The sequence below is a fragment of the Synchiropus splendidus genome, chromosome 8 (assembly GCF_027744825.2).
Source record: "Synchiropus splendidus isolate RoL2022-P1 chromosome 8, RoL_Sspl_1.0, whole genome shotgun sequence".
Taxonomy (NCBI): Eukaryota; Metazoa; Chordata; class Actinopteri; order Syngnathiformes; family Callionymidae; genus Synchiropus; species Synchiropus splendidus.
In genome coordinates, this window is record NC_071341.1 from 5,200,528 (window position 1) to 5,220,010 (window position 19,483).

Consider the following 19,483-nt stretch of genomic DNA (forward strand, 5'->3'; position numbering starts at 1 on the left):
CTACCTTTCTCTGGTTAAAGTAAAATTCCATAGTGCCACGTCATGTTATTTTGTCACCTCATTGTTCACCTGGCATCTACATCTTCACCATGCTCCTGCCCACGTCATCCCCTCCTTGCCTTCTCCAAAACCTGTTCCTCTGGAACACTCATTTCTAATATTGTCCTTCTGAGTCTCTTCTAAACCTGCTGCTGTGGTTCCCATTTATTCTTCCGGTTATATCAGTAACAAGAATTAGTCTTCTAGCTCCATGAAATCTTTTCTCTGGATGTGAAACCAGTAATCCTGAGCTAAAAACTAGAAAACAAAACGTGTCACTTTTCCACTGACATGAGAGATCAATTCACAGCTGCTGAAGGGAACCTCAATAAATATATCACTATCTTGGCCAGTCAATTCACCCTTTGGCACCATTCACAAAAGAAGCAGGTTTTATGAAAGGGAAATTGAAAAAAAAAAAGCCCCCCCTGCAGAGAATCAGTGGGACGCAGTAAGAGCTTGCAGGACAGAAAGCACATATTTGACCCCAGATAGCTATTCCAATTTGACCTCCTGGAGAACTCTATTGGGAAAAATGAGAAAGTTTTCGACCTGTTGACAAATGATCAGTACTGAGAGACGATGAGCCACTGAGAAAAAGGTTCAGGAGGAGCCTTCAGCTAATGTAAACCAGACAGAGACAGAGCAATGACGGAGGCGCGGCGAGAGGAAGGAAGAGCCAGAGCAGCTGCTGAAGGCCTAGAAGTGAAGACGATGCCGAGCTGCTGAGGAAGCATTCAGGGAGCTGGGTGACGAGAAACACTGTTCGTTTGTGGCCACAGATAATACTTTCCATTCTGGCTCGATCTATGTGGGGGTCGAGTGTGTGTGTGTGTGTGTACATTAGGTGTGTGTGTGCGCGTCCGTGTGTATTGCCGGCTCTGTTCGAGCTGCTGATTCCCCTGATTGCATGCTGGCGCCCTGCTGGCGAGCCCCCGCACTCTGAAATTAAATCCATTCTTCTCCGTTATAAATTATAATGCTTTACAAACATCACCCCACCAGGGGACCCTGGAGGAGGAGAGCAAGAGAGAGTAAGAAAATAAGATGAGAAAGGGATGAGATTGAACGAAACAGAAAAGTGTAGATCAGAACACAAGTGTGCAATAGTGGGACAAAGCTACTACTACAAAGATACAGCCGTCTTACTAAACGCTGGTTATTGGCGGTGAGGACTGACTGTGAAGACTGACAGTCCTTATTCCAGTGTTAAGATCAAACTGAGTTCCTCTTTGCTTGTTCTGTTCTTCACTTTCATTTTCCCGTACTACGCCACAGCAGGAAATGCTGTATGTGAACTAGAACTTGCCCAGAATTCTGGTTGCTGGCACTACTGGTGACAAGGACTCCTTGGAGTGGCTCGGTTGCTCTCACACTACTACACGTTTGTGATCTTCACATTTGCAATTTATAATGACTGTAATACACTTATGTGGCAATGCTACTGAGCACGCAGTTACCCCCCGTCACGCGGCACCAGTGAAGACAGCTGACAGCCGTGCAATACTATCTTGCATGTCATCAATGAGCAGAGGAATCATATACATTGCAAGATGCTGAGATGCTTATTTTCATCTAGAATAATCCACCTCTTGCACATTGATACAAGGATAAAACAAAGCCCACAAATTCAGCATCAGTCTCTTTAAGATGGCCGTGTTCATTTTTTTTTTCTTTTTCAAATGAAGCTGTCGTTTTCTGTGGCTTTTCATATATTTTGGGGATTTTAACAAAGATATCCTCAAGTAAGTCCCTGCAAGTTGCACCAAAGTGGAGATTGAAATCTAGGGGCCCGGGAGACCCGGAATTCAACAAGCTCCTTGTTTATTGATGTCCATGGGTATACACTGGGTTCTTCACATGTTATTATTTTATTTTATTATTATTGTTATGATCACGAGCAGTAGTATTGTTTGCAACAGTGGTATTCATTGATTTATTTAACATTAACTTCTCTCACGCATCTTGTGGGGCATGACAGTTCGAGTTGGTAATGTGTTAATTCCATGAGGAGGTACAATATGTGATGTGGGCTTTTCACTTAACAGACAGACAGCCCAGCAGGGGGCCGGGTCACATGCAGACATCAGCATTGTCTGCAAATCAGACCTGAGACTTGGATGCCTTATTAACAAAAGTCCCGTCAACGCCTATAACACTTGTTTATTTCTTTATTTAAGGCACAGCTGTCTTAACCACCAAGTCACACACGTATGCAGGCTTTTAGCTAGGAGGGCGTCTAGGCGTCGGCGAAGCCCTGAACTGCACAACACGAAAAAATGGTCACCACCCTGTAACCACAGCAGGACACCCTAAATGTCCGATTACTAGTGCCTGTATGATGCCCTACTCTTCGTGTCATTACGCTAGCTTCCATGAAAATAATGATTGGCAGTTTTGCCAAACATGATTGAAATTTGCAGTTTTTCTACACTTTTGCAGTCGTAGCTTAGCCATTCGCGGCATGGAAGCTGCACGGCACACACTGTTTGCCGTATGCGAAAATAGCTAAGCAGGGATAAAAATTCATGTTGTTCTATTTATTGAAGCAACAAGCTTTTATATCTTTTTTGTTTGAATGAATGAATGTTTAAATGTGTGATGTTTAGAAAGCAGTTTTTATTAATCAGGGTCAGCTGAGTAAAACAGCTATCCAGGAGACTCCTGCATATTGAGTTCATCTCTGTTTCTTATTTGACTCCGATGCTTGTTTTTATAAAAAGTTATTTTTGTTCAAATAGATGTTTACAGCTTGTTTTTTTACAAAGCAAGATGTAAAGTCCGTCGTTGACATGACGTGTCTGGAGGGAATGGGCTGGGTGCCGGGCTTTGGACGGCCGGTCTCAAAATCCTAGCTAAAAGCCTGCATGTACGCACACAGACACACATGTTAAGAATACAAGTGGGACTATAATTCTACAGTAAGTGCAGGTTTGTGTTAGCAGGACATCTGAGAGGGGAATATTCTACCATGTTTGGAAAGTGACCAGTAATTTGACCATTATATTAGTGCAGCACATGTGTTTGTTTGTAAAGCATAGTGTAATGAAGCAATAGCAAGAATGTCAGAAAATAATGTTAACAGTAACTGTGTAACTCGTGTTAGCACACGTACTAGTCAGGTTTTAATTAGAGACAAAAAGTGAATGTTGTGTTACACATACATTTCATGCATTATAAGTAGCAAATCTCACTTCAACACATATTTGTTTTGACAAAGGTTGTGGTGAGCACACTACTATTATATTTTACCACATATATGGATGATGAGCACTTTTGCACAATTGTACAATATCCTTCAAACCTTTGCGGCGCTGGACAGATTCTGACTTTCTGGTAGAAAAAGACTTTTTCTCCCGATGGACATAAACCCAATAACCTTATTTGCCTCGCAAGCGGTGTGTGTGTGTGTCTGAGACATTATTGCCTATAGAGTAGTAGTTGTTCCATTTAAGTGTTACCGAGCCCCTTTAGGTTTCAACCTCCATTGCCAGATCTGTATTGCAACTGTTCATGAACTTGGAACTGTCACTCATTTTGGCTTCTATCTCTACTGCTAAGAGCACATGCAGAGACAGAATCCTATAAATCTGCTGTGAATAAAATTCATTCCTCACTTTTGGAAGAATCTCATGGGCAGTGGCAATTGATTGGAGCTTACATGTGATGCAGCTGAAAGATCAAACACAATCTTGATGAATATGTGTGCGTTTGTGTACAACAAGGTTGGTGGCGTCAGACTAAGATCAAGGTTGTGGAGGTTTCACTTCATTAAACAGAAAAACATCTTCTGACTCACTCATAGTTGCATTCTTTTGGGCACGTTGCTGAGAACTCCAGCCAGCACAACTTCAACAAGAACATGCTGGTATTAACAGTTTGTTTCAGGTTTTGTTTTCCCCACTTTGGAATTTTCACTTTGATGGCTTGTGTTGCTTACGGGGCCTCACACCTTTACCTGTTGTTGCACATTGTTTTATATCAACATCACACTCAAATATCAGTAGTCGGCCAACAGTCATGATCATTAAAAGGTGTGTGATGCCGATCCCACACGAGCGTGACGGTCAGAACACTCTGCTTTACCCCAAAACAACAATTATTTAGATGGGCAGCCTTTCTCTCTGAGGAAGGCAGAGGCTTGCACCATGTAACATGCATCAAATAATCAACTTTAATGTGTCCATATCTATCAACAATATTTGGTGACAACGTGGAGGTGCTGCCATGACATTGTGCCGCTTCATTCACTGTTTAAATGCTGATTTGTGAATAATTTTTACAACCTAGAACAGTATGATGTAGTATGAGACAGAATGACTCCAGAACAATGGAAAACTGCCTTGTGCTCTGATCATGTAAATGTGTGCAAAACAAGTCACCAATGAAGGAGACATATGTTTGACTGACTTAGTGACATTGATGCTGTGTTTGAGGAGCTGAAACTTGCCGCTGTGATGTCTGCCTTACTCTCTTTTCTCTGTCTTGCCTGTGTCAGTACCTCAACACTCCTTAAACACTCCCCATTCATGCATTTTGGTGTCCAGCAGACTCACAAGACACCAGAAGTTTTTATTTTATAACAGATGTATAATATTTCTTTGAGAGTTGTCTGTCCGCATTAAGCTCCTGGCATGCACACACGCACACACACACGCACACACACACACTCCACTGCTGGATCTAAAGTTACTGAGGTCAAGCATGGCTGAGCTCATGAAATAAACTCTTCAATATAATGTCCGTTGGGTACAAAGAACACTTGCAGTTCTTCCAGATTTTCATTTTTCCCCATCAGTGAGTTTGCTCATTTTAGTTACCAACTTTGGATGCTGAGATTTTTCTCACTCATTCCCATCCATTCAGTGGAGTGGGGGTATGTCACCAGCAGCGGTGCCCTTTTTGATTACCGTAAAATGTTGCTGGTGGTGTTGGTGTTCCCGAACCATACCAAACCGCACCTATCATTGGAAACTGGTATTTAATCTTGCAGATTCACATTTTGCATTTTTTTTTCAGCAAAATTTTAATAAAAATAAATAAATAAATTCAAAATATCAAACTAAGTCAGATGGCCACTTATGTTTTCTGACAACCTAATAATATATTGGACGATACAAAAATATAATAAAACGTATCACACACGGTGTTCACATGTCTGATGCTGATGTTGCGGGCTGGAAGAAGCAGGTCCCATTATCACAAGAACTTATAAATAAAGGCCCTGTCACACATGATAATACACTTGGACTGGATTAATGTGATGCAAACTCTGAAGCATGAGGACTCGGATTTGTATAGACTACACCTGTTGTAAATTGTCCCCACATCCTTCATGCGGCACCACAATCTGTAGTTCGCCACCCGTGCTTTATACTGCACATGCACTAGATTCCTCAGTTTTCTTCATTTGACACAGAGGTGAAGTGTATCATCTCAGGTCTGCTACATTGTGGTTCCATTCTCTTTCTGAAGTACTTGGGCCTTATATTTTTAGATAACAAGATATGTATTGCTGTAAAAACAGCCTCGTGAAATGCTCATTAAGTCAGCATTGATTTATGTTTCCTGCCATCACAACATCAAAGTGCATTGCAAATATTGAAACATATTGCTGACACTAGTTTGCAATGCCAGTGTGTCAATGTAACTCTTGAGTCTTGATGGAAGAGCATCCCTCTAGTAATGGTCGTATCATCCTGCTTCATTTTACCCTGTTCCCACTTCCCCTCTGCCATTGTTGACAATGCTGATACCACAGGCCCTGCCTTTCTTTGCCATTGACAGCTCGATGCTATTTCTAAAAAACTTGACCCACTTTTTCCTGAGTGTGCAATGAGTGCACTGTCAACAGATACTGGAGGCTGATGCACTTTTAGCATCCAGGACAGTGAGTCAATGCTTTTGCCGAGTGTAAGATGGATGCTGAATTTGCTAAAATGCCTTTCACAGGCTTTTCTGTCCCCTACAAATCCACTTCACACATGCGGTGGTGTGTTGATTTTGGATGAAGTAAAAAAGGATGCTCGATCCTCTAGGTACCAAATCATCAGCCCTTGTTGATGTTAAAGTCAATAGGCATAACAACAGATTCCAACCTGTTTCCTATTGTGTTGTTCTCACACATTCCGGTGCAATTTTATGAAAAGATTGTGAGCAGGAGGCCAGAATCGGTTCAACAAGAATGTATTTCTGTGCCATTCTCCATGAGCACCAGCAATTTAAATGGCCCTCTGTGACTGATTGAACCCTTTGTGTGTGTTTATTCCTGTTCACCTTTTTTTTGGTGCACCCACACACACACATACACAGCCACACATGCACACACGGACACGAGTTCGCCTCTGTTTGCAGTCTGTTTCACCATAATTGCTAACACCCCACTGCCCTCTGTTCACTTCACACATGACGTGGCCCACCTTTTCATCCATCTGTCGGAGCTATTGTGTGTGTGTGAGCTGTCATGTGAGGCTGGAGCCGTGTTGATCAGTGTGCCAGGCAGATGGAATATGCCCATGTCCCGAGGTCCTCTGGCATGTAGGAATACAGATAGCAAACGTAGCGGACCAGGGCTTGAGCACATGGCCTTATGAGTCCTGACATGCCAACGTTGCATATGCAACTCACCAAGAAGGTTCAGGAGCACAAATTTGTCTCATTATTGTCCTCGATGGTGCCCACACGCTGTCATCACCAGCGCCAACACCACTTCTGTGACTTCACTGTAGTGCGCATGCAGTTCCATGCAAAATACATGACAGCCTGCAGACATAAACTACCAAAAATATAAATCGTCAAGCAAACTGCTCACGCTTGGTTTCTATTTTTTTGTGTTTATTATGTCCACCTCAGGAATTTTTGTGTTAATTACTTAAGCAAACTAAACATGGTGGAGGTGTGCGTAATATGTAAGGTATTAAAAGGAAATAAATCTAAAGCTTTTGAAAGAAAAGAAAATTAAAATACATAGAATGACTCACTGCTATTGGTATTTTAATGTAGACGCTTGGCTCAGTTAAACTGGATGTGTGTCGGCTGTTATATACTCCATCATTTTTGTACAGCATTTATTCAAACTATTTAAATGAAAAGAAAAAAAATAGAAATGATGGGCCTCAAAAAAACATTTTGAAGACATTACAACAAAACAAGCATTTGGCTTTTTGACGCAGAACCACACTCTGCTTGGCATCTGTTTGATCTACTCCCTGACAATTATTCATTTTATTTGTGAAACGATTATTTGAAATGATAGAGATGTACAGAATGGAGTTTGCGAGACAAAAACAGTAGGATCTATAAATAACATGAACAGGGATTGCATTGTGATGCAGCTTCCTTCTATAACTGTTGTCGCCTCAGAATAGGACGGACACACGCTCAGAGCCATTGTTTTGCACGCGGCAAGACAAAGAGTCGATTGCCAGTTGTAGAACATTATCGGCTGGTGTGTGTGGATGTGTGTCTGCAGACATGCTCTCAGCTGAAGAAGCTGGTTCACAGGCCGGTCAGAACCTCCTTATTCCCTTTTAATTGACTTAAGATGGGCACACGGTACCCATTACAGTCGCACATAAGGAACACGCAACAATGAAACTCACACTAATGAAGCAAAAATACACACACGCACACACACTGTGTGCTCCTGCGTGTTTTAGATACTTTACAGTTCTATCAGACTAAATGAGGGGCTTTTGTTTGGCCTGCCTGCAGCTCTGCCAGAACACATTGACGATTAGTCATGTTAGAAGCACCTTGCTGCACCTTGGTGTTGTCACGTGTGCAGCACAGTGTATGATCTGACTGCTTTAGTTACTGCATGCTAAGAAAGCTCCCTTTCACACATGCAGGAGGGAGGGGGGGACAACTTCAACCCTGTTCACACAGAGTAGGTTTCAACATTTTTACTTGAAGATTTTTACCCTTTTTTTCTTCAATTTATGAGCACAAAAAAAAACATGGCACAGGCCAGGACAGAATCATAGCAAATGTCCTTGTATTTTGACTGGTCATCGACTGTTGCATCAACCAGCCCTTTGCTCCATCCTTTTGTCTGATATTTGGGCCATGTTACAATGAAAATGTTTTACTGTTATCATTATAATCTTGTTGAATTTCTGGTGACTCACATGTCAACATAACTGTGTAAAATTACATGTGTGTGCATCTGTATGTGTTTCCCTAGATTAGCTATACTGGTGAGGACCAATTCTTGGAAACACACCTACGTGTGAGGACATTTGTCCTGCAAGCCCTGCGAGGTGTGTGCTCAACCCTTTGCCCCTCACCTTTAACTTCAACCTACAGCAACAACCACATCAGAATTGTGGACCACACTCTCCCTCTGACCACAGACGGTGGTGCTTTTGAAAAAGTGAGCAGCACCAATTTTCTGGGGGTGTACATCATGTTTTATACACCTCTTAGAGGAGAAAAACATACAGAAACCTTGCTGAATGCAGCAACTATTCTGTAAATAGGACAACTGAAAAACTACGCAGTTTGGCAAAGTTCTGGCTGAATTGGCTATGTCCGTGAAATATTTACACACTGGCCGCTTGTAGCTGGACTCTGAGACAGGGAGAGAGAGAAAGTTAGAGTGAGCGCTCGCACTCCATCACTGCATTTATGAAAGTTCCCACTCTAAACGTTTTCAAGTTTCAGATTCTGGTGGCAAACGAAAGCATCATCTGAAACAAAAGGGCAGCAGTTTCGGTCAGTTTCGTTGCTGCGTAAACACCTGAGAAAGGCCGATCATCTAGTTTGGTGAAATTAAGAATTCTTTTTTTGGGCAATTTGCTTAGCGTTCCGAACGTCACGCTTGGACAGGCGGGTGTAGCTAAGCGCTAGGCGCGGTAATAGCCTGCTGCTGAGGATCCAGCGGTGTCACTTTCATGTTCTGCCACGAGACCTGAAAACTCTCCATGCTCTGTCAAGTGCTGGTGCTTTAAATTACGTATTTGTGGCGTTAAAGCCTTTTAACATGCTTCCAGGCTGAGCATTTCCCATGCATGTGCTGCAGGATACAAACTTAACATGACAGACTGAAAAACCTCCACAGCAGAATCGGCTGCTGCTGAGTGAGCAGCGAGTAGGGAGGGAGGGCAGCACGGACACATCACAACCTACAGGCCCTCACCAGAGTTCCGGCTGTCTAAAATGAATGTTAATGGCTTGATTTAGCCTGCATGCAATGCTTCAGCCTGGTTATGATCAGGACGGGTGATCTGCACCTGCGTGAAATGGTAGATCTGATTGTAGTTAAAATAGTTGATCAGCACAATCACTGTGTACGCCAATAACCCAGAGGGTTAACATACTTAGAATCATATTATATATTGGAAATATGGGAGGAGTGATTGCTGAAGTTTGCAGCATGAGGAGTGGGAGGGGCCATGGTGCAGGCTTGTGAGCTCTGCAGTGCTGGTCAAGCATTCACCCTCAGACAAGGTCAAATAAATGCCCCGCCAGATATCAAAATACATTCGGGCAGAACTGATGGCGAAGGAACTATTTTCTCAAGAATTGGAGAGTGAAGAGAAATGGGGGGAACTGTGCTCTGGCATTCTGGTGCTCTAGAGGTCCCTTTGTTTGAGTCTGGTGGCCCTGATGACCATCTCCTCCCTTGGCCCGGGTTTCACTCGGAGTGATCAATGTAAGCTCAGACGCCATCATCTCAGTCCAAAGTGCTTCAGCCATTGTGTTTTTGTTTTTTCATGTGACTCACTCATCTTTTATTTCATGCATGTGCATGCCAGAGCTCAGGCATGATGCTTACAACAGTGGCAAATTGAAACCCAAATTTATTATCTTCCATATCTCCTGTTTGTCTCCTACAGGTTATTCCCTAAAGTGACGCTCGACACATGTCCAATTCCCATTTCTTTCCTTATGTTATTTCCTGTGATTATTTCACTCACAAGCGTGCTTCAATTTAAACATCACCCCTCCTCCTCCATCCACCCTTCTTTTCGTCCTCCCCTTCCTCTCTCCCTCCCTCCATCCTTCACTACCCCAATCATTGTTTTTCTCACGTTGTGAAAGAGAGAGAGAGAAGAGGACAGGAGAAGAGGAAGATGCCCCCTTTTCTGCTTTTTGTTGTTTGTGTGTATGATGAGCTTCTGGCAGGAGTCAGTTTGTAAGCAAAGGTGTTTCAGAGAGACTTTTTTCCACCGTGGAGTCCTCTGTGGTTCACACTCCAGGTCACTGCGCTCAGAGCCCTGCCCTCAGGAGTTGTACTCACACGTATTAGCATTTTATTCTTCTTTTTATTATGGTTATACTCCACCCTTAACTCATGTTTTACATTGCTCAATGTCACAACTTTATTGAATATGATTACTTATTTGTTGATGTAAATGCAAAGGTTGCAATTTAAAAAATAAACTAAATAACTATAATATGTATTGGTGTTTCTAACACTGAACATATACTGGAATTACTGTTTCACTTGTAGTGGATAGTCATCATGGATTTAACTGAGTTCATGTGATCATGTGTCTCTCGTCACAGGGGGGTTTGTGACACGTGAGGAAGCTGCTGAAAACCTGTGCATATTCCATCCCACCAAATCAAATCCTTTAGTCATTTTCACTGATGTGTGCAGTTGAGTTTCATTAAAATAGGTGTGAACGCTGGCATTTTTTTATGTTAATCACCTTGTATGACATGGAACTGAGCTTCTGTGTGTCCTGAGTGGAGAAGCGTGTGAATGCTGTGTGTCAGATTCCTTGGACTTAATGCAACTGTGTGCGCAGTCAGCGCTGTGGTCATGTCTGAAATACTTACAGAATGTTCATTTTATTATTATCATCACACGTGGTGTATAGGGCAGACGGGGGAAAACATAGCCCGGGGTCCCCATGCAGCCCGTTCACTGTATTTAGAGAGTAGAGTCACAATGGACAGATGTGAATTGTTTTGTGACAGTTTCTCTTTTCATATTAAACAGTCTTCCTGTTGATTATTTCTCATGTGCTGTTGTTATTTTTATTGTTTTGTTGTTCCCTTGTATTTATTGATTTATGATGGAAATGAATGTGTATCTTCTTCATAATATTGTTCTTCCACCTGATGCAGCTGTAACCCAGAGGCTTCCACCACTGTGTAGGCACGTCTATGTTCTGTCTTCCAGTCGGACTAAAGTTTACTGCTTAACCTGGAAAAGTCACGTGTATTTTAAAGCAAAGGGAAATGGTTCTTGTTGCTTTTTAATGCATTTTAAAGACAGTACTTTCTATGTCAATTTCTGACCCACAAGAAAGTTGCAAAAAGACTGTCAGATTTTATTTTTCTGCCATTTTTCAGCCACAAAAATGATTTTGATGATCATATGTAACCCGAACAGTAAACGTAGAAAAGATCAATTTGGTAGATTTTTGTTCCGTGTGCTTCACTAGTCATACTTTGAGTAAAAAGCAAAAATGTCTTCATGTGGAATTACAAACTTGGTATATATTTAAATGTTGACCAAATGTTGTCTGCGCTACTGCCTCGCTGCTGCACCATTTCAAATGAAATCCATTCACTCACCCAGGTTCGTGACAAACAATGAACCATGATTGTAAGGTGGGCCCAAATATATGCGGGTTATGTGATCTCTGACTTACTGAGCAATGTCATCCTCGATTACTCAATCTGATCTGTTCTGATGCATCAACATGCCATCAGATATCAACAGTATTTTTTTCTCTTTTCTCTATTTGTTTGAAACCAAAACCACTCATGGTTTCAGAAGTGATGTGCCATTATTAGTTTTCCCTCATATGTATTGACTTATTTGGCCATATTTGAATAAACAATTTAACATATAAATGTTTCTTATTTTCACACCGTCACAAAACCTCATACTGTTATATTTATTTATTTATTTTTGACGCAGGATAAAATAAAGCCTAACAGGAAGTTAGGCCTCAGTCAGAGCAGACCATGTGTAAGAAACAGTGCAAATTATGTGTGAATTTACAGCGTCAATAAATATGCCTCTTCAGAAATTTTGACCCTTAAGCCATGGTCTTTCCAGACAAACACAGCTGTCTTCTTTTTTTGTTGGAAAAATGACTGCTCTTTCTCTGCATGTCACAAATGATCTTGTCAGGGACTCTTTTATCTCTGTACATCTATATTCTTGTACGAGTGAAATCTGGTCTTGCCCAGAAAATAATTCCATTTCAATTCTTAGGATAATTGTCTATGTGAGTTTGTGCATCCCACCTCAAGGACCAAACATGCTGGGCGTTTTATAGGCCGTCCATGTGCTGCAGGAGCAGACTGAAGTAGCTATTTCTCAACTCACTATACCTTATAAATCCATGTGGAATGGACTGAATTTTATCAGACTGGATCATTCTCCATTGTTCTAGAGCCACCATTGGGCTCCCAAAGGTCACCGTCTATTTAAATGCTCTACCCTGCAAACACTCTGTCCCTAACTTCACATCTTGCTGTGTACTTGTTGGCATCACACCCGTCTCCCAATTTGAACCATTATGCTCCACTTTGTAATCAACTCCAACAATTATAACCTTGCAATGTGCCTGTGATTATTGTCCGTGAGTATTTTGGCCTGGTCTGGAAAGGATATTGGTCCCAGCAGAATTTCTGGGTCGCGCACATTTACAGTAAGCCTCAGTGTGAGTGTGTGTATGCGTGTGTGTGAGTGCATGCTTGTGTGTGAGTGTGTGGGTTGCTGTTCGTTTGAAGTACTCATTGGCCCCAAATTACAGTGCTGCCATAATGAAGTATTACCATGTGATTCAGAGTCAGACCAAAGACTCCGCATCTGCCTCTGTGTGAGACTGTGTGTTTGCTAAACACTTGAGGTGAAAGTTCAAGCATGGCTGAGTAGAGAGCGTCTTCCCAGCCAATCGTGTGTCGGCTTCTCTGTGCGCTCGCATGCACAAGTTGAAATTCTGAGCTTGTGTTTGGTGCCTGCCCACTGTGCAGAGGCGACTGTTTGTCTGTGCAGCAATGATTAAGAGTGAGGTGATTTGCGTGAGCGGTTTCCCTGAGTGTGGTTCCAAACGTGTGGAGCCTTCTACCAGCTGTGACGGCGCTCACACACTCACACACACTTTTAGGTGCAGCGGTCTTCGGGCTTCGGGTCTTACCTCCGGCCTCCCTGGTCGCCGCATACATTGTAGATGAGCGTCGACATGCCATCAGATATCAACATACAGAACTGGCTCCTGAGCTGGCTTCACTAGCGAGCAGATGATCTATTTTTCATTAGCACATGCAGTGGGAGCAGTGTTTGAGGACAGAGAGTTGGTGGGCAGAACATTTATGCGCTTGTCTTTCTGGAGCATTCGAAGGCAGGTGATTTTTTTAAATTTTTAATAAATGGTAATGAGGATGTGATGATTTTCACAATTCAAATAAATATTAACATAAATTATTTTCAAATTATTATTTTGTTTATTTTTTATTTATTTCTTTTACTTAATTTAGAGAGATTAAGTATTCTTCTCTATGCTTTAAGTGGGGCACACACCCGTGTCAATATATGCTAATATGCTAAAGAACAAACCATTATGGACATTATTTATTGACATATGGACAAGACAAAATATAGAAGGTTTTCTGAGTAGTAGTGACGATGCATAGACTTTTTTTTTTTTTTTTTTTTTTGGATAACTTCTTTTCCCTCCATGAGTTGAACGAAAGTGTGAATGCAGCACAGTGTTGACAGGAAGAAGAGGAGCAGCACATAAAAGTTTTGCTGGGCAGAAGTGACACAGTGTAGGTTATGAGATGAAGAACGGCTTGGGATGAGGCAGAAGCCAAACAAATGAGGGCAATAAAACTGCGTTATTGCAGTGCATTCTATTGCATCGTGTTGATTTTAGCGGAGGAACGTTTAGAATGACAGGCAAAAATAATGAACCGATGCAACAGATTGATCATGTATTGAATATGTGACTCAGGGAACATTCTTGGCTGCATTAGATTTAAGTCAATAAAACAGGATAGGAGTCCAAAAAAAATGTTTGCTCAGTTGCGAGGTGCATATTTATGTCATTGATCTATTTCAGAACCACACACACAGTACTGTAGAACAAGACTGTGCACAGGTGACTTTTGTTTATTTATTTATTTTTTCTTTTTTGGTGGGACTTTTGGGGGTTCAAGCACATGATGCATTTGTTGCTGTGTCTGCAACCAGCTGTGTGTTTCTGCTTCTTTGAACATCGGGCTCCTCAGTCCTCTGCTGTCTTCCGGCAGAGAATACTCACAAAATAAGGCTTTTTATTTTGTGTGGACAGGAGCTCAGGGTCAAACAGCTCGTCCAGGATATGGCAATTGTTTAAAGAGGAGAAAAAAAAAACACGTTCCCTGACTCCCCAAAAACACACTCTTGGGGGAGAACTTGCGCCCTCTACACACTAACAGCTGGGAAGGGTTGGATGTAGCCTGAAGGCTGGCAACACTCCTCTCCACTCCCACCATCAGCTCAAGTCCAGATGGGGGAGGTTAGACTGAGGATAGCCCCCTCTCTGTCTCCCCTCTGCTTTCCAAACTTCCCCTTCCCATTAAGAAGAAGCTGAAGATTGTCGAGGAAAGGAAAGGAGGAAGAAAAGCAAAAGAGCATGACCGTTCCATGTTCCATCCCCTCCTTCACCCCCGCCCCCGTCCTCGGCCTAATCAAATAAAGCAGGAAGCTTCCGAGACGGAAGACTGATGTTTATTGATATTTGCGTGAGCTCCTTCACCCCCTGTCCTGTCTCTGCTGTTTGTTTTCAGGCCACCTCTTCCCAAATGTTATTGTCAGCGTGTTCATGTAGAGCAACAGAAGAGCCAGCATGTTGAGCTGTGTCTCATACGATCAACAATGTCTGTGCAAACATGACATTCAGTTTCTGATGGTAAGAGTGTGTCACAACACGATGTAGTGAGATAATGTACTCTAATGATCTCCAACTCTAAACTTTGGAATCATGATTGATCATCATTGAATGTGGAGTGATATTCAAGCCTGGCTTTATTCAGTGGTGTTAAAAAATCAAATTCATCTGTGCTGTTGTGGTAATACCTTTTAATAAATTACCTGTGGCCATGGCTAGTATTTGGTCATGTAAAATCTCCAACACATTTCACAATGTAGCAATTCAGAAGTTAGACAACCGACAACAGAGCATCTTGCAAAAATCATTTCATATCGGAATTAAATACATAGTGAAGGTAGATGTCCAGGTCATGGCTTGCTTGAATGTTAGCACCTTAGCACTGAAGTGGAGTTAAAAAAAGAAAAATTCCATGGGAACACAAATGAAGACCATCACTTGCTGCTTGAGTAGCTTGGTCATCTCCCAGTCTACCTCAAAAAAATAACATGGGTGCAGTTGGCCATACTTTCTGTTCTCTGTGAGTCCATGATCCAGGATTGGAGTACGACCATCCTGATGTGTTTGTAAAGATCTAATTTCCATCTGGGTTTGTACATATGTTTTCAGCAACAGATATTTCAACTAATTACTGAGGAATAGTTACATTTAATGAACCATTTTTCCATATTGCCCCCTAAAAATTCTCACCCCTCTGGCATTTTATGATTTACACTCATCATAAGCAATTGAATTAGACTACCATTTGACTTGTGTTCCACATTGTGTTCCTGCATGTGAAGTTATTACTGTCATCCTTCGGTGCCTTTACTCTGAAATGGAAATGTTTTTAGTGAAACTCAACTCATCACAAAGACACAGTTGTTGCCCCAGGAGTTAGACATCTAATCTTGATGAACAATTGAAATTCCGAGACAAGGCCGCTGACTAATTCCCCTAATAATCTGTTCGTCACTGTTGTGATAGGATGTGCTGAAAGAAGATTGGGTGTTAGTTTTCAGATGGTCAGCTCTTTGTCAAAGCTGAGAAGCTGCTGAGAGTAACAAAGAGACATTTTTTGTTGAGCGGTCACTCTGAGAGCCTGTCTTGTTATTTTCAATGCTTCTTTTGTGAGAGGCCACTGAGAGGCGACAGCTTGATTCGCCCTAAAGCCGTCAGTCTGTGTGTGTCAGTAGACAGTAATCCAAGCTTCTCTGCGACCCCTTGGGCTCACTGCAGATGCCTGGCTTTGAGGTTGTGACCTGGGCAGTCCGTAGTTGATCAGCAGCCATTTGGTCCTGATGTAGTTTTTTTTTTTTTTTTTTTGCTACCAGACAAGTGCAAGTGTCACTCTCCTGGAACCCCAAAGTGATTACATGGTTAGGTCTGATAACTTGGGTTATCTCAAAACCAGGATTGTTAATTTGTCACTTGCTCAGAAAAGCATGCAGCACTATGGAAGGCTTTTTATTATTATTATTATTATTATTATTATTATTATTATTATTATTATTATTATTATTATTATTATTAAACAGTAGTAATGAAGATGAGAGGAAGGAAAAGTTGAAGTAATAGAGATGTAACAAGGCAGTAACCCCATCATTTCTCGTCCCCCACTTGTTCAGAGTTCTAGCTTGGCTCTAAATCAACTCCCTCTTAAAACCATTTATTAGCTGTAATTGCAGGGTAATGGAGGTTTGGTCTGAGTGGGGTGAAAGGTCAAAGATCAGGATCATGTTGTTTGCGAGGTCTCAGTGTGGATCATGTCGTTTGCCAGGTCTCAGTGTCAAAATACACACACACACACAACACACAACACATTAGTACAGCCTGACTTTTACCTCAACTCTCACCGTGCTTTAACCTCAAACCAAGTCTCCATTCTAATTCACAGTTATCTCTTTCACGAGAACACACACACACGCAATTGAGTCTTCTGGTGTGTCTGAGTTCTGGACAGTGACAATGTCTCCGCTTCGACTGGCTTGATACAAAACTGGTCTTCAACTTTCTCTCACAGATGCTCATGTCAAGTTGACTCTATGGAGACCCTTTTTTCTTATTTTAGCATATGATGAAACATACATTGATGTAAACATGTGACCTACCGTCAAATTTTTGTGGTCTTTCCATCACTCTTGAAATGGCTTCTATAACGCTGGGTTTTGGGCTCATAACTGTGTTATTTTGGATGTTATTGTTAATAGAAAGGGACTAGCGTTCTGTAGCTAGAGACCCCTCAACACCCCTCCTCACAGCTGGTCAGAGGTAGGACTGGCTTACAATGGGATTGGTCACTTTTGAAAGTCATTCCCAAGAAATACAGACTACCATTTACCAGACTACACACAATACCTGCCAGCCTACATAACTTGAACGACATTTTTTTTTTTAAATATGAGCTGGAGCTTTCACATCAGGCATGCTGGCTCAGACTTCAGTTGGACTTCCAGTACTGGTGTGTACTGAGGTTAGACGTTGTGAATCATTCTCACAGTGAGGCAGATTCACATAGCTCTTGCACGGAACAAATCATTAAGGATCAACGGTAATTGAGTCTGGAATCATGAGTTTAGAGAATGACTTGAACCGTACAGGACATTCATAGTTGGTGTTGATTTTCACTTGGTATCTTGTCCACATCCTCTCGGAAATGCTATTAAAAATGAGGTAAAAAAAAAACAGCACAGTCAGAGAGTGTCTTTCATGTGAATGCGAGTCACCCCTCCTAACTTTGTTACTCACTAGTTTAAACAGCATTAGGATGTCGAGCTGTCTTTAATGTGTCTACCTACTGGACGCCGCAGGATGAGTTGGAGTACACTCTTTTTTGTGTTGGAGCGTTTTTATTGCTATTTTTTTGTTTTTTATTTTACATCTTTTTCTTAATATGCATTTAACATGTTGCTCATGCAACAAATATGGCATCTTTCTAATGTTTTATTTCTTTTTTTCTTACTTTTTTTGTCTGAGGAAACAAAAGTATTTTCTAGTTATACGCATGACACTGTTGTAGAGCAGTTCTGATTCATGTGAAAAATCAATTAAAGTTCAGATGGACCTGTTTATGGTTGGATGAACTGCATTATTCAACCTTGTGAGTGTTTGATTGTTAACTGTCTCCCTTGTTCCTTGTTGTTGAAGTACTCAATGTTCTTGGTAATACCAAGTTTATTTTCATCATACCCATGGTCATTTACTTTGTAAGTAAATTGATTCTATGGTGGGATTGTGAAGGAGTCTTTTTTTTCTAATGAAGCATTTCTAATTCATATCCTGAATACACCACAGGGTTGAGGTCCAATTTTCAAGGTCCAACACATTGTTAATGTTGTTAATGTTGAGTTCCACATATCTAACGTCAACATGGAATCTGTGTAACACTGGTGTGAACCATTCTGGTCGGCTCAATGTGTTCACCAAAATTAACAGTTCAAATTTCATGGAATTTTAATTCTACTTCCTTCCATTTTTTATTTTAATTTCAAACTTCTATTCGACTTCAGGACTTGGATTTTGGCTGACACTCTCGATGTCTGGCTCTGTACATGATTTCATCAGGTGGTTGGCAGGACGCCTGGATGGGACCAACAGGTCTTTTGTGTGTGCACTATACTCACTTTATGTATTACAGCCGTTTTCTGTAGAAGCAACTTTGTGTCCTCAGATAAGTTATTACTGTACTTGTACACCATGGAGCTCTACAGTAATATGAGTGTGCGAGAGTGCTTTTGGTGCCCTTTCATTTTATTTCTATATCCCTCACCATGATTATTTGTTTGCATTCCATTGTGTGTTTTGAATGAGTTTTTCGTTGTGATGGCTGGGACCGTCTTGTTGGATGTCAAAATCAGTGGTTCAGAAAAAAAAAAAATTAAAGACAAGACAGCAACAGTATGAGTCAGGGCTGCTCTGAGTGTGTTTAACTTCTGTCACTGTCACTTGGTGACACCAAATAGTGACCATATGTTATACACTTGATCACAAAAATAAAACTATAATTGATGTAATAGAGTGTGTTTAGTCCACACTTAGCAATAAAGTTGTGTTAAATCACTATTCAGAAAATGTGACAGGCAGAATACTGAAATGGAAACACTTTGTACAATAGATTCACCTCTCAATCTTAACGTCTCCAGAAGGGCAGACTGAGTTGACAACGCTGTTTGGACGATTCTCAAGTGTTTTCCTGGTCCAACATCCAGCCAGACTCCATGGTGTCTTTCAAGGGTGAAACAAAAACATCAGTAAGTGTTCTGCTCACAGCGAGAACACATCTCTTCTTTGTTATCACGTACAGTCTGGGCCCGGTTTATATTCTCCTGGACTTGTCCACTGGCCTTCTCATCCGGATGTGTGTCCTCTGCGCCCCCTCCTGAGTCACATCCATGGAGCAGTACAACCTGCTGAGTTTTTGTCTTTGAAAAATAAACAGAGCAAATTGTTGATGTTGAGAGATGGGGGGTGGGATGTCACCGGAGCAGCAGTAAACATGGCAGCGTCTGTCTCCTGTGTGAGAGGCCTGGCTGTACGAGTGGCTTGTCAAGTATGTGTTTGTGTGAAAGAGTTTGTTGGTACGGAGCTGCACAGTCCATTTGTGTTTGAGCTGTTGTGTGTGG

At 41.6% G+C, this 19,483-nt stretch overlaps 1 protein-coding gene across 6 annotated transcripts in view; it reads left to right on the forward strand.

Annotated features, from left to right (window-relative positions):
- The window catches only part of bcas3 (BCAS3 microtubule associated cell migration factor), a 242,654-nt gene that overhangs the window by 120,562 nt on the left and 102,609 nt on the right, over positions 1–19,483 (forward strand). The window contains exon 23 of one of the 6 annotated variants that reach the window (XM_053872613.1): positions 9,879–11,774. The exons of the other annotated variants lie outside the window; for them this stretch is intronic. Coding sequence (XP_053728588.1) covers positions 9,879–9,895 — 17 coding nt within the window. The 3' untranslated portion in view covers positions 9,896–11,774. Of the gene's footprint in view, positions 1–9,878; positions 11,775–19,483 lie in introns of those variants that run through there. 6 annotated transcript variants of the gene reach the window in all.